Below are 15,010 nucleotides of genomic sequence, written 5' to 3' on the forward strand. Positions count from 1 at the left end.
CGGGGCTCCTCCTCTCAGCGCGCTCCTCCCCTCCCTCAGCCACGTAGACAGGCCGTCCGTTTACTCCGCGGCAGCAGCTTGAGCTCCGGGGAAACTCGTTTGCTTCTTCGGCCCCTCGCTCTCCCCAGTCTCGGGCCTAGCACGCTTTCCCTTCCCCACCCCTGCCGTCCTGGTGGGGCTTCTCCTCTCACAGGGTCCTGAAGGCGGCCCCCAGCCGGTATCTCCTACCCACACAGATCTTTTCTCTTCCGGGCCTGGGGAGCAGCTGGGCTCCGCGGGTTCAATTCCGATCTGATCAAGCTGGGCTTTGGGGGACAAGCTCCCTTCTGAAAAGTAGCCAGGGCCCCGGTGAGGTGAGAGAGCAAGCGGGGCAGAGCCAGGGTGGACGTGGATGGTGACGGGAGTGGGGGGGGGTGGGGAGTCTGTCTTTACTCCGCAGTCAGCGCCTTGGAGAGGGCCAGGCGGTGCCTCCCCCCCCCCCACCCCGCGTCCCCCCTGCCGCGAGGCGCCCTGCCTTCGGCGTGTCCACTGCCCACAACGCGGGCAGAGTCTGCTCCTGCAGGGGCAGGACTGGGGTACCAACCTTACAGCGAGTCCTGCGCCTCCTCCAGTGCCTCAGTCTCCCGAGGCTGCAGCCACAGAGAGACGTCCACACACTTGGTGGCTTAAAACAACACACATTTATTCTCTTACAGTTCTGGCGGTCAGAGTTCTCAAATCAGACTCACTGGGCTAAGGTCAAAGTGTCAGTAGGGCTGGCTCCCTCAGGGAGATCTGAGGGGAGCATCTCACTTCCTTGCCTTTTCTGGCTTCCGTGGGCGCCTGCGTTCCTCAGCTCTGACCCCTTCCCGCTGTGTCTCCTCCGTCCTCTCTGACCTGCTTTCCTGTCACTCGGGTCCCTGCGATTGCATCAAGCCCACCTGGGTAATCCAGGAGGGTCGGCTTGCCCAAAGACCGTCTGCAAAGTCCCTTTTGCCCCATAAAGTCATGTTCACAAGGTCCCTGGGGATAAGAACTCGGCCATCTGGGGCGGGGGAGGGGACCTCTATTCAGCCCACCACAACTAGGCTGCAGAAGGGACCACTCCGCCCTGCTGGTATTTCAAAGGCTGGGAGAAAAAGGGTGGGCCTTTTCTGCCTTGGGTTCAGCAGGGTCCTTCCAAGCCTTGTATCTCTAAGGGCTGGGCTTCACCAACCCTCCCTTCCAACCGGAGACACTCCCTGCAACGTCTCCTTGAAAGTCAGGTGGCAAGTCGAAATCTAACTGCTGGTGAGGGGTTCAGGGCCAGCCAAGAAGCCCCCGAGGGTGCCTGCCTTCAGCCCACACCCCGCTGGCTGTGACAAGCCCACGGCCCGGAAGGGTCACAGAGAAGGCTCTGGGGCCTGCCGCGGGGGACAGGGAGGCCGCGAGACGAGTGAGGCCCGCTAGGACAGCGCGTGTCGGCCGGAGCTCAGGTGTGGCTGCTGTGCTGTGGGAGCGGAGGGGGAAGCTGGGGGCTGTGGTCCCCGCCCACAGAGATGACAGAGACCGTGGCTGGGAGCGGCGCTGAAGAGTGCGTCTCTGCCCCGTAGCATCTGGGGGCAAGGCCTCACCAGACACGTGTGGCTCCAAAGTCCCAGGTTCGGGCTTTTCCTTTGTGATGAGAGAGCAGCGGGGGCAGGGGGAGGGCAGCGGCGGCAGAGCAGGAAGCCTGGAGCCTCTCTTGCTACCTCTTCTCCGTGTTCTGCATCTGCAAGCTGAGGGACGTGAAGCTGGCCAGGAGGTCGGTCACCTCATCCACCTGTGGGACAAAACCACGGCTCTGTCACGGGTGCCACGACGGGCCCAGCTGTCTCGGCCCCCGATCTCCACCCTGATGCCACAGACTCGGGAGGGTAGGCGTTGTCTCCTGGGGCACGTGGTGGCTTCACTGACTGTGGAGCAGCTGTCCGATCGATAGTCCTGGACTCCAGCTGGTCTCAGACTGTCCCCGAGAGAAGGGCCACAAGTGGCGTCAAAGGACGCAGACAGGGGCTTCGAGGTCCACAGGGGGCTACAGCCCCCCAGCCGCGGCCTCTTTCTACTCTGAACGTCCAGCTGTAGCACAGCAGAGCGGCACCGGCCCCGAGGCTCCCTCCAGGCCCTGGGTCTGGCCCTGCCGCCGCAGCTCACCTGCTCTCTGGTGCTCGTCATCTGGAGGCGGGTGCAGAGGTCGTCCAGCCGTTCCCGCTGCTCGTGCCGCCCCAGGCGCTCCAGGTACTCCCTCAGCATCTGGATGATCTGGAACAAGGGGCCGGGCTGAGCTGCTGGGGGTCTCGCTAGGTGGCAGAGAGAGAGAGCTGCTGCCGCCGCCGCCGCCGCCACGATGCCCAGTGGAGCGGTGGCCGGATGGGGTCGGTGTGAAGCAACCCAGGCGCCCGGGTGCGCCCGGGCAGGCGTGTCTGTCTGTGGTCCGGGCGGCACCTGTCCGGCGCTTGTTTGTGCCGTTGGCCCAGGGTGAAGGGCACTCACCTGCTTCACCTCCAGCCGCACAGCCTCCAGGCACTGGGAGTGGCCCTCCTGCAGGATGTTCAGCTTTGACTTGGCCAGGTGCAGGGGCGTGCGGCCAGCTCGGTCCAAAGCATCCACACGGGCCCCTGCGGGAGCAGGCGGAGGTGAGCGCGCTGGAGGGGAGGGCGAGAGAGGAGGGCGAGGGGGCGGGCAGCACGTACCTCCTCGCAGCAGTGTAGTGATGACGGGGACATGGTTGGTGCAGGCCGCTGAGGAAGAAGAACAGGGACCTGAGAGTCCGGGACACCAGGGCCTGGCCCTGTGTGCCAGCTTGGCTGCAGTCGCTGGGACTGTGCCTCCAGGTGTGCCTGCACCAAGGCAGCAACGGGGCGGGTCCAACTCCCTCCCCGTTCAGCTAGGGAGACTGAGGCTTGGGGATGGGACGTGCTGCACCGCGAGCCATAGTGTGGGTCGGCCACGGGGCAGGAACAGGCTTCAGGTCTCACCTTCCCTAGCAGAGCTCTGCTGAGCCATTGAGGTTGCTAAAGCAGCTGTGCTCAGGACCCAGCCAACCGGTGACCCAAGGGGGAGTCCATGAGAGGCAGACTGGGGGGGGGTGGTGGCCCCGGGGGCTCGAGCTCTCCCCAGATGATAGGAGATCCTGCTGGGAACTTACGGACAGGCCCCCGGGCTCTCCACCAAAGGAGCCTATCTGTGCCGCAGAGAAAGGTGTCCTGGAGGCTTACCCAGGTGCAGCGGTGTATTCCCCAGCCCATCTCGCTGGTTGGGATCAGCCCCGTGGTCCAGGAGCAGCTGCACTGGAAACAGGAAAACCCACAAGGACTCTAACCGCCACCCCTACCTAGCTAAAGAGGCTTCCTCAAAGTGTGGAATATTGAAAGCAAATACGGCTCTCTAGGTTGTTTCATACATCCGTTCGTTCGTTCGTTCGTTCATTCATTCATCCACCTACTCACAGGGTTCATGTGCAGGATTCTGAGGGCCAGGAACTAAGGATTCTGGGAGAGCCTCCTGGCCCATGCAGGTTTGAAAAGACTGAGATTTTTTTTTAATTTTTCAAATTTATTTATTGAGAGAGAGACAGCACGAGCTGGGGAGGAACAGAGAGACAGGGACACAGAATCTGACGCGAGTTCCAGGCTCTGAGCTGTCAGCACAGAGCCCGACGCCAGGCTCAGACCCATGAACCATGAGATCATGATCTGAGCCAAAGTCAGACGCTTGACTGACTGAGCCGCGCAGGCACCCAGAAAAGACTGAGATTTTTAAGGGTTAGGGAATGTTCTTCCGGGGCGCCTCAGTTGGTTAAGTGTCCAACCTTGGTTTCGGCTCAGGTCACGATCTCACGGTTCACGGTTTGTGAGATCAAACCCTGCATCGGGCTCTGTGCTGATAGTGCGGACCCTGCTTGGGATTCTCTCCTGCTTGCTCACTCTCTCTCAAAAATAAACGTTAAAAAAAAAAAAATTTTTTTAACGTTTATTTATTTTTGAGACAGAGAGAGATAGAGCATGAATGGGGGAGGGTCAGAGAGAGAGGGAGACCCAGAATCTGAAACAGGCTCCAGGCTCTGAGCTGTCAGCACAGAGCCCGACGCGGGGCTCGAACTCACGGACCGCGAGATCATGACCTGAGCTGAAGTCGGCCGCTTAACCGACTGAGCCACCCAGGCGCCCCTCAAAAATAAACATTTTAAAAAAAGATGGGGCGCCTGGGTGGCTCAGTCGGTTGAGCGTCCATCTTCGGCTCGGGTCATGATCTCGCAGTTCAGGGGTTCGAGCCCCACATCGGGCTCTGTGCTGAGAGCTCAGAGCCTGGAGCCTGCTTCGGATTCTGTGTCTCCCTCTCTCTCTGCCCCTCCCCTGCTCACGCTCTGCCTCTCTCTCTCTCTCTCTCTCTGTCAAAAATAAATAAACATTTAAAAAAATAATAAAAGAAAATAAAAAAAGAAAGTTCTTCCAACAGCAGTGGCTACTAGTAAGGGCTCTCAAGGACATTTTTTGCTCTTTCCACAGTCAAGTGCCATAGTGGGAATTAGGCCAGTAGAAGATGTTGAACATCCCCCTCCCTGAGAGTCTCTATGCCCTCTCAAAGGTGGGTCGTGGTATTGAGGGCTTATCAGTTACCCAGACGGATGTGCAGGCAGACTTAACTCATGTGACAAGGCCAGGTTGAGCCGCATGCCACATACAGAAACCAATGCAAGAGGTACCTCAGACCTAAATGTAAAAGCTGAAAGTCTTTTGAAAGGCTGGTAGAAGAAATCAAGAGAGTATCTCTACGACCTTGGGATAGGCAAGGTCACAGAAATCCTTAAATAGGTCAAAGAAATGCTAACCATTAAAAAGAAAAGATCGATAGATTGGGTTCATTAAAATTAAGAACTTGGGTTCACTGGGGTGCCTGGGTGGCTCGGTCAGTTAAGCGTCCGACTTCGGCTCAGGTCACGATCTCACAGTTCGTGGGTTTGAGCCCCGCATCGGGCTCTGTGCTGACGGCCCAGAGCCTGGAGCCTGTTTTGGATTCTAAGACTCCCTCTCTCTCTACCCCTCCCCCACTCACACCCTGTCTCCGACTTCGGCTCAAGTCATGACCTCGTGGCTCATGGGTTCGAGCCCCACGTCCAGCCCTGTGCTGACAGCTCAGAGCTCAGAGCCTGCTTCGGATTCTTTGTCTCCCTCGCTGTCTGTCCCTCCCCTGCTCGCGTTCTGTCTCTCTCTCTTAAAAATAAATAAACACTAAAAAATTTAAAAAACAAAACAAAACAGGAAAACGAACCTATGGTACTCAAGGTCTACGTGGGGCTAAGGAGCAGAAAGGTAGGCTGCCAGGGTGCTGAAAATATTCTTTTCTTTCCTTTTTTTTCAAGTAGGCTCTACACCCCATGTGGGGCTCAAACTCATGACCCTGTAGGGCTCGAAGGATCACGACCTTGATCATGCGATCAAGAGTCACGCGCGCTACTCACTGAGCCAGGCAGGCACCCGTGTTAATCTTTAGCTTCATCTGCGTGGTGCATACATCCAGAAAGCTCACCGTTCATGAGTTCAACCACATCCAAAAATGACTCTTTTTTTTTTTTTTTTTTTTTTAATTTTTTTTTTCAACGTTTATTTATTTTTGGGACAGAGAGAGACAGAGCATGAACGGGGGAGGGGCAGAGAGAGAGGGAGACACAGAATTGGAAACAGGCTCCAGGCTCTGAGCCATCAGCCCAGAGCCCGACGCGGGGCTCGAACTCACGGACCGCGAGATCGTGACCTGGCTGAAGTCGGACGCTTAACCGACTGCGCCACCCAGGTGCCCCGAAAAATGACTCTTAAAAGGGGGAGGGAGGGGCTCCCCTGCTGCTGCACTTGGTGCTGAGTAAATGCCGCCTGAACGTCTTGGAGGCCTGGCCCCAACCACAGAGTCAATCGTATTCTTTCCCCTTTCTGGCAGTGCTAGTTCCACAGCCCCCCCCCCCCCCCCGCCACCCCCAGCACCTCTAGAGAGAGGCTGCTTGCCCAGCTCCCCTCTCCCCTCCCTCCCCAGGACTCACCGATCCGGTCATTGCCATTGCAGGAGGCAAAGTGCAGAGCTGTGCGGCCCTTGTCATCAGCTGCACAGGGATCCGTGCCATCTTCCAGCAGCTGCTGCACTGACATCGCCAAGACAGAGGGAGGGAGGGCGACAGAGAGGTAGTGTGAGTTACGCTGCAGCCCCCGGGGGTGAACACGGATGCTCAGGGGACCCTGCAGGTAAGGCACCGATAAGCCATGGGAGAGCGAGCTCCTCCTGGATGCAGGCCTTACAGGGAATGTCATGACAAGGGACTTACTCTCCTGAGGGCACAACTGGGAGCCCCCGATTCGGGCTGCTCAAACTACGTCTAGGGTTAGAACATCACAGAAGGATCTTGGCCCTCAGCGTCAGGAGTTCTCGAATCACAGAAATCCCCGGCACGCAGACTTTGGCCCCACATCCATTTGGATACACACCCTTTCCAGTTGGACACAGCAGCCCAAGCTGCGGGGGCAGCGTTCACTTTGCTCCTGGGAGGTGGCCTTTTAGAGTGAGCGGCCAGAGCACAGGTTTGGAGCCACGGAGACTAAGTCCCAGGCTAAGCTGGGTAACGAAGAGAGGGGTACGTTGCCAATGGCACGGGGCAGTGGAAAGAGCGGGGCTCAGAGCAGGAAGGCCTGAATCTGGGCCCCAATTCACCGGCAAATGGGAATGATCTCCGCCCTGCCAATCTCCAGAGCTGCTGTAATAACAATAATGGATATGAAATTTCTTCGTTGCAAAGTACGGAGCCATTATAAAATGTGACGCATTATGTGACACATGTGTGTGTCCAGCTGAAATGGAGAAATTGCTGCCAAACATCATTTTAGAGCAGCTGACATTTTTAGTCTCTGCCAGCGAACCTCTCAAGGACTCCAGACGAAGCCCGGAATCTCCTCCTCCTCCTTCACTTCAAGCTCAGGGAGCCACTCCATCATCCGCGGGTCCTCAGTGCCCAGTTCACCTCGCCTGCTCTGACATTAAAACGCCGCGCTGGTTTTGGATATCGTCCCCCTACGCCGAGCACCAGCCTGGCACCAGGTACCTGACTGCTAAGCCCGGTGACCCCCCCCCCCAGCCAGGTATCACGTCCATCTTACGAGCCAGGAGAAGCGCCCCACTATGTGATGTGCCCCGGGTACATTCACCCGGCTATCGGGGGGCAAAGCTGCGACACAAGCCCGGACTTCTCTGGTCTCTCCAGAACTTAGACCTCTCCAACTAAACACGGGGGGGGGGGGGGGGAGGTTTATTTTGGAAAGGGGATCACTTTATATTCTTTTTCTTGAATTATACTGTAGGTTTTGTGTTTCGTGCATCTTACTTCATACTCAGGATCGAGACGGGATTTGCGCAGCTCCAGGATCGCTGTTGACTAACTGAATGAAGGTGGCAGGAAAAGGATTAGGAGAATGGAAGAGAAGTAAGGGCTTCAGGCCATCTCAGTACATTCACCAAAAGACAGCCCGTATCAAAGAGATAAGACAAAGCTAAAAGAGTCCATTCTCTTTCGTGATTTGTGCAGGTATGGTCTTTTTGGTTGGTTGGTTGGTTTCTTTCTTTTGAGAGAGAGAGAGAGAGGGAGGGAGGGAGGGAGAGAGAATGCAAGGGGGGAGGAGGCAGAGGGAGAGGGAGAGAGAGAGAGAGAGAGAAAGGAAGGGAGTCTCAAGCAGGCTCCACGCTCAGCGGGGAGCCCCATGTGGGGCTCGATTCCATGACCCTAGGATCGTGACCTGGACGGAAATCAAGAGTCAGATGCTCAACTAACCAACCGACTGAGCCACGTAGGTGCCCTGGGCAAGTCCGGTCTTTTTGGAGAGCGCTACAGCAGTATCTACCAGAAGCCATCAAAATATGCCTATCTTGGGGCGCCTGGGTGGCTCAGTCGGTTAAGCATCCGACTTCGGCTCAGGTCATGATCTCGCAGTCCGTGAGTTCAAGCCCCGCGTCAGGCTCTGTGCTGACAGCTCAGAGCCTGGAGCCTGTTTCAGATTCTATGTCTCCCTCTCTCTCTGACCCTCCCCCGTTCATGCTGTCTCTCCCTGTCTCAAAAATAAATAAACGTTAAGAAGTATATTAAAACAACAACAACAACAAAAAAATATGCATATCTTTTGATGTGATAACCCCATACCTGGGAAATTATCTTAAAAATGAAAAACCGTTGTACAAATATATGACTAACTAGGGGCGCCTGGGTGGCGCAGTCGGTTAAGCGTCCGACTTCAGCCAGGTCACGATCTCGCGATCTGTGAGTTCGAGCCCCGCATCAGGCTCTGGGCTGATGGCTCAGAGCCTGGAGCCTGTTGCCGATTCTGTGTCTCCCTCTCTCTCTGCCCCTCCCCCGTTCACGCTCTGTCTCTCTCTGTCCCAAAAATAAATAAAAAACGTTGAAAAAAAAATTTAAAATATAAAAAAACAAATATATGACTAACTAAATAACCCTTGCTTTGTCCCTCTGAAGGCATGACGGGCATCTTTTAAAAATTGCGGTGGGGCGCCTGGGTGGCTTAGTCGGTTAAGCGTCCGACTTTGGCTCAGGCCATGATCTCGCGGTTCTTGGGTTCAAGCCCCACATCAGGCTTTGCGCCGACGGCACAGAGCCTGCTTTGGATTCTCTGTCTCCCTCTCTCTCCCTCCCTGCTCATGCTCTGTCTCAAAAATAAATAGACATTAAAAAAAAAAAAAGCTTTTGGAAAATTGTGGTTTTGATTGGAGAATGGAATGCTACAGTAATTTTTGGTTTTTACCTTGTAAGCTTAAAAAAAAAAAACAAAACCCCATACAGCCATGTATTCATTCTACAAAGAGGGGGAAAATGACATTTCCATTTTGAGAAAACAAATGGCGACAAAGACCGTGAAAAATTACCCAGCCTACAAAATTGTGTATACAGCACAGTTTGCAAGCCCATAAAGAAAAATTCTCTGCGTAGGACAAAGGATGGGAAGGGACAGTGTCACCAAAATATCAACAGAGATTATTTCCTTTGCTGCTTATGGATGTTTTTCTTGTATATTTCCCTAAGCTCTCAAATATTTTAAATGTGTATATAATTTTCATATATGTGAAAATATGTTATTATTTAACAATAGGAGGACATCAATTTTATGCCCACGGTAATTGCTAAACTACAGCAAAAACCCAATAAACATGCGGAGAAGGAAAAGGAAATGCTGACCATAGAGAGAAAAGCAATAAAGAGGCTAATCCTACAGAGTCACCGTCGGAGCCTCGTAAGAGCCTGGTAAACCTAAGAGCCATTTAGATTTGAAGATGAGTGTGTCAGAGACTCTGGAAAATTACAGCATTTCTCTCAGTATAATGAAACCACCAACCATGTGAGTACCTGATTCGAGATGAACTAGGCTTTCTGTGGAAGGGAAGAGTAATTCAAATATTCTCTGGCCACACACTAGCGATCTTAAAAAGAGAACACACCATTTTTTCCTTGAAAAGCTATCTGGGTTGCTGCTGAAATATTCCAAAATATCCAAGTTCATGGAAAAGGGGACCAAAGCGAAGAGAGCTGAAAAGGCCTCCGGTTTCCAGGCCTGTTCACTAGGCTACGCCAGGGGTAATGGAACCATTTCAAGGCCCATGGTTTAAAATTTTTTTTTAGTGTTTTTATTTCTTTTTGAGACAGAGAGAGACAGAGCACGGGCCGGGGAGGGGCACAGAGAGAGGGAGACACAGAATCCTAAGCGGGCTCCAGGCTCCGAGCTGTCAGCACAGAGAGACAACAGCGTGAGGGTTCCGTCTACTGTCGCTGACCTTGAAGTTAGAGGGAGAAGACTCCAGGCCAAGGGATGTGGGTGCAGGCAGAGGGAGAAAAGGCAGAGGGAGACCGAGTTTCCTCTGGAGCCTCCAGAAAGAAATGTAGCCCTGCAGATATCCTGCTTTCAGCACGGCGAGATCTGTGTTGGATTTCTGACCCCCAGGATTGTATGCGAAAGGAACTTGGGTTGGGGCGCCTGGGGGGCTCAGTCGACTTCCGCTCAGGTCAGGGTCTTGCAGTTTCTGAGTTCGACCCCCCCCCCCCCCCCAACGTCGGGCTCTGTGCTGGGATCCTCTCTCCCTCACTCTCTGCCCCTCCCCTCCCCAAGTAAAATAACTTAAAAAAAAAAAAAAGGAAATTTGTGTTGTTTTAAATCACTATGTTTGTGGTAATTTGTTGCAGCAGCCGTGGACAACGAATATATGGATAAACTTTGATTTTTTTTCCTCTAGAACTTGCTCTTCTACCTCTGATGCTGCCACTGCCCTGTCGGCCAATGAACGCTAGACAGCAACAATAAAAAACCAGAGTGGATGGGGCGCCTGGGTGGCGCAGTCGGTTAAGCGTCCGACTTCAGCCAGGTCACGATCTCGCGGTCCGTGGGTTCGAGCCCCGCGTCAGGCTCTGGGCTGATGGCTCAGAGCCTGGAGCCTGTTTCCGATTCTGTGTCTCCCTCTCTCTCTGCCCCTCCCCCGTTCATGCTCTGTCTCTCTCTGTCCCCAAAATAAATAAAGGTTGAAAAAAAAAATTAAAAAAAAAACAAAAAAAAAAACCAGAATGGTGGGGCCCCTGGGTGGCTCAGTCGGTTAACCGTCTGACTTCGGCTCAGGTCACGATCTCACAGTTCGTGGGTTCAAGTCCCACGTCAGGCTCTGTGCTGACAGCTCAGAGTCTGGAGCCTGTTTCAGATTCTGTGTCTCCCTCTCTCTGACCCTCCCCCATTCATGCTCTGTCTCTCTCTGTCTAAAAAGTAAATAAACATTAAAAAAACATTTTTTTAATAAAAAAAAAGGAAAAAAAAAAAACCCAGAGTGGTGTCCTGGGTTTTGGGTGTCCTGGGGAGCCCCTCCCACTCCCTTCACATGTCCTGTCAACGAAACAAGTCTGAGAACCACTGACCCAACTACCGCAAAGCCTCAGCTCTGTTCAGACGGTGGCTCTCCTGGCAGTTAAAGCTGACTGTTTGTTCCCGTTAGCCAGAAATTCTAACAAGCTCCTACCCTTGTTGCCAGGTGCCAAGGATACAAAAGCAGACCTGGTCCCAACCTCAGGGAGCCCACAGAGCGATGAACCCTAGGACATCGGGAAGTTCAGGGTGACAGGGATGCATGGGAAGAGGAAGCATGTAAGCCAGACTTGTCTCTTGCAAGTGAATTACAGTTATACGATATATACTATGAGCTTGGTCCAAGGGGTGAGCTGGCATACTGAATTCAAGCACTGTCTTCCCAGGAACTGGTTGCCTCGAGTTTTCTTCCCCTAGCCCAGAGAGCTAGCCCTGCTTTGCACACTCACCTGTTTCCACGTCGTTGGCATTGGCCGAGTCCCTCAGCCTCTTCAGAGCTGTGAAGAGAGTAAGAGAGTTCCAGTTCAAAACAAAACAAGTCATGATGAAGCCGAAAGTGGATGGCTTCCTAGCTAATCCACCATTCACCCACGATAGCATCTAAAGGGACAGAAAGGCACCAGGATACAAGAGACACTACCCTGGGAACAAGGAAAAAACTTGAAATGCGGCACGGCAGATGCGAAAGGCACGCTGTGTCGCAAATCCTTCAAGGCCTCTGGAGTCAGCGCCTGGCTCTCCATGTCACCCACACAATGTAAAAAATACAATGGACGTATCAGAGTAGGAGTTTGAGTCTGGCAGACATGGGTTCTCATTCCAACACGGCCACTTTCTGAAAGGTATGTGACTTGGAGCAAGGCAATCTCCCTGAGCCTCAGTTTCCTCTTCCACATAATGGGAATGGTCTCTGCATGGCTTGGAGTCATTGTGAGGATCAGAAATGATCACATACCGCCCCACAGGCTCTGGCACACAACAAAAGCGGAGTGATCGCCGCATGTTCATCACCTTCCTCAATGCACCAAACATCCCCATAAAGCAAGTACTGTACTCACTTTACAGACGAGAAAACTAAGGCTGTTAAAGCTTCTATAGTTCGCCTAAGGCTTAAACGAGGCACAGGGGTCCACACCCGGTCTGTGCGTTTAAACGAGTTGGTAAAACTTGCCTCCCCTCTCCGATACTAAAAGTAGTCTCCAGTGCTCCATTTTATTACCTACTTACTGATAACCGCCTGGAGTCATGAAAAGTTTCCGTTCAGGAATTACCAGGCGCTTAAAGACAGTCTCTTTCACCTTCACGGTCCTTAGCCGCGCTAACATCCTGATTCCTACTGAAAGGAGACTCGACTCGGGAGGGGTCGCTCGGGGCCCTGGGCTCAGCCGTCCGAGGACCCCGTCCGGAGGGGTCGGGGGAGGTCAGGGCCCCGGGGTGTCCGCGCTCCTCACCGTGCACCTCCTTGCCAGTGGGCCCGAGCCGGCGGTGGGGCCTGGCGGCGCGTCTCAGCCGGCCGGCAGGGATCTTACAGCGCAGCTCATCGCGGGGCTCCGCGTCCTGCTGCCACAGGACGTGCAGGTAGCGCAGCGGGGACTGGGCCCCGCCAGACGCCCGGCCGGGGAGGCCCGCGCCGCCGCCCAAAGCAGACCCGAAGTCCGCGAAGGAGAAGAGGCCCTCGGGGCCCGTCAGCGGCTCCGGGGCCACGGCGCACTCCCCATCCGAGCTCGAGCGGCCGGAGCGCGGCTCGTCGTCCGCGCCCCCGGCGGCGGCTGCCATGGCAACGGCTCTGCGCGGGGCCTGGCCGCCGGAGCCTCGTTCCCGACCCACCAACCGACCCGCTTCCTCCGCCCTAAGCCTCGCTGTCAGCGGGCGAGCGGGCGGGTCCGGCCTGCAACCACGGCAACCGAAGGGGGGGGGGGGCGGACTCCTGTCGCGAGCAGCCAACCGGGCACGGTCGGGGCAATAGAATTGGTTTCCGGCAGCGCGATTGACGGACATAATAACCAATCACAAATTTGAACGGCCTACGGCCTCGCCGTACGTCGCCGCCGGAGCCAGTAAAACAGCTAAGTGTAAGACACCCTTATTTTTCCCCCCTCCGTTACCCCCATCGGGTGAGGGGAAGATAACGGGCAGAAGCTTTAACCGATCCCGTTAAGATGATCTGCAACCGCTCTCTAAGGAAAATTAAGAAGCCGAACTATGGGGATGCATACGGTTGCATTTCAAAGCAATGAAGTTTAAAAAAAAAAAAAAAAAAGGACTTCCTGGTGGGAAGTGCCTAGTGTTAAGTAGGAAAATGAGAATGTGTTAAAATTGGGGGCTATTACCGCAAACCGAGGAGTAATAGCTTCTAAATGCGAAAGATCCCTTTAGTTTGGGTTCTCTCGTAAGCCCGGCGTTGATCACTGATTTACAAAGAATTGTAATTTAACGTAATTGCCCCACAGCGACACTGCAGTCCGAGAGCCAGTCGCTAGGAGCCAGGTAACTCTGTGTTCAGTTTCGGACCCAAGATCAGAGTCGCTGCTGGATGAGATGCTCACAGCCCTGTGGGGGTGGATGGAGCCGGAAACAGACGGGCTCCGCGCGCAGTGAAATGAGCTTGGCAACCCCCTCGCACAACCCACTATCCCATAGACACTCCTATAAGGTGGACGAGGAGGACCATCCCTATTTCACAAACGAGGAGTTGAAGCCAGAGAGACAAGGGACTTGTTTATGGATGCCCAGCTGTCTTTGGACAAGGGCTTTGGTCCAGACAAAAGTTCTTCCTTCTCACTGAATGTAACCTTTCTCTGACAGTTGAAAAGCACTTTCAGAATTTGTAGTGCTCTCAGAACAGCATTGTGAGGTTTCTCATGGTACTGTAATGGAGAAAAATACTGTTTGTTTGCTCTCCTCTGCCCCTTAGCTGATAAGTACATATATGCCAAATCCACTTGTAGCTAGAAGGAAACCTAGAAAAGAGATAAACACTGAACATGTGCCATTTACTAAGTGCTTGATATATATTGCACCATTTATTTCTCCCCTACAAGAGTCTTAGCAGGTAGATAATGTTACACCCACTTTGCAGACCAGGAAATTGAAGTCCTGAGGTGTTATATGAATTATCCAAGGGTACTGGGTTAGAAAGTTGAAGAACTAGGATTTGAGGCCAGAGCAGCCCTCTCTATCACACAGTTTTCTGTAATGAAGAACCTGCTGGAAACCTGGCTCCAGAGAGTTTAAGTGACATCTGGGTATTTATATCTCACTCCTGCTGAATGTATCTGGAAATAACTTTACTATTCATTCCTCCTCTTTTTCCATGTAATAACCTCCAAGGTAGTCTCCTTCCCTCTAGTCTCTCTTTGTAGAATTCAAGGTGCACATGCTGGCTCACACACAATTCTTTTCTTGTCTGTAGGATCTGCCTACCCACTGAGTTCAGACTAAAGTGCAAACCCTTTGTCCTAGCAGACAGCCATTGTCTTCCTCCTACGAGCGGGTCTGGTCCTCAAGCAATCTAGTCCACTAAATATGTGTGCACTGTCACAATCTTTTAATTTGAGCAGGATCTCTACACATTTAGAGGCGATTGTTACTTCTCCTTTCTAAATCAACGTTGTTGAAGTATAAATTACATAGCCCACCCTTCTGTGTGTTTGAAAGCCACTTGTTCTTTTGGATTAGAACAATAGGATGTGGGTTGAATGTGGATCCAGTTAGCCATAGCCTCAGGGCTTTACACTTGAACTTGAGCTGTATTCTCCCATGCTGCCTGGCTTAGCAACTGGCAACACCACATTGTAGCTATTTGACTGACTGACTGACTGACTGACTGACTGAATGAATGAATAAATGAATGAATATAGATAGTATAGCCCAGTGGTTGAAACCATCAACTCTGGAGCCATGAATATGTGGGGCCATGGCTTTGAGCAAATGACTTTACCTTTCTGAGCCTCAGTTTCCCACCTATAAAGTGAAGGTAATAGTAGTACCTACAGCATGTGGTTATCACAAGACTAAATGATATAATGTGAGTAAAGCACAGAGCTTGGCACAGAGTTAATGCTCAAAAAAATGGTAGGTATTGCTATTATAATAAATACGGGTAGGATGCAGGCTAGGGCCATACGAAT

The 15,010-nt window shown here is 53.2% G+C and overlaps 1 protein-coding gene and 1 long non-coding RNA gene across 3 annotated transcripts; one reads left to right on the forward strand and one right to left on the reverse strand.

The window, feature by feature from the left end:
- Positions 1–660: 660 nt before the first annotated feature.
- On the reverse strand, positions 661–12,753 carry ANKRD54 (ankyrin repeat domain 54). Of its 2 annotated transcripts, none has more exons than XM_047867992.1 (8): positions 12,332–12,753; positions 11,330–11,377; positions 6,032–6,130; positions 3,216–3,287; positions 2,691–2,738; positions 2,491–2,615; positions 2,152–2,259; positions 661–1,780 (listed from the first exon to the last, which is right to left on the reverse strand). In XM_047867992.1, the coding sequence occupies exons 1-8, from the start codon at positions 12,654–12,656 to the stop codon at positions 1,706–1,708; spliced, it is 900 nt and encodes a 299-aa protein (XP_047723948.1). In that variant the 5' UTR covers positions 12,657–12,753; the 3' UTR covers positions 661–1,705. The 2 variants fall into 2 exon arrangements, with proteins under 2 accessions (XP_047723948.1, XP_047723949.1); XM_047867993.1 differs by having other exon boundaries at positions 6,032–6,125; positions 12,332–12,470.
- Positions 5,805–10,403, forward strand: LOC125170980 (uncharacterized). Its single transcript, XR_007154149.1, has 4 exons — positions 5,805–7,077; positions 7,338–7,561; positions 9,132–9,377; positions 10,267–10,403. It is a non-coding gene; the product is annotated as an uncharacterized LOC125170980 (long non-coding RNA).
- Positions 12,754–15,010: the final 2,257 nt, after the last annotated feature.

The sequence above is a fragment of the Prionailurus viverrinus genome, chromosome B4 (genome assembly GCF_022837055.1).
Source record: "Prionailurus viverrinus isolate Anna chromosome B4, UM_Priviv_1.0, whole genome shotgun sequence".
Lineage (NCBI taxonomy): Eukaryota > Metazoa > Chordata > Mammalia > Carnivora > Felidae > Prionailurus > Prionailurus viverrinus.

Bases quoted from the DNA above. Each gene is read 5' to 3' on its own strand.
- ANKRD54 (XM_047867992.1), bottom strand. From the start codon at position 12,656: ATGGCAGCCGCCGCCGGGGGCGCGGACGACGAGCCGCGCTCCGGCCGC. The intron at 11,378-12,331 runs GTGAGGAGCGCG...CTCTCTTCACAG, and splicing joins CACTGGCAAGGAGGTGCACG to CTCTGAAGAGGCTGAGGGAC. The intron at 3,288-6,031 runs GTGAGTCCTGGG...TCCTGTTTCCAG, and splicing joins CAATGGCAATGACCGGATCG to TGCAGCTGCTCCTGGACCAC.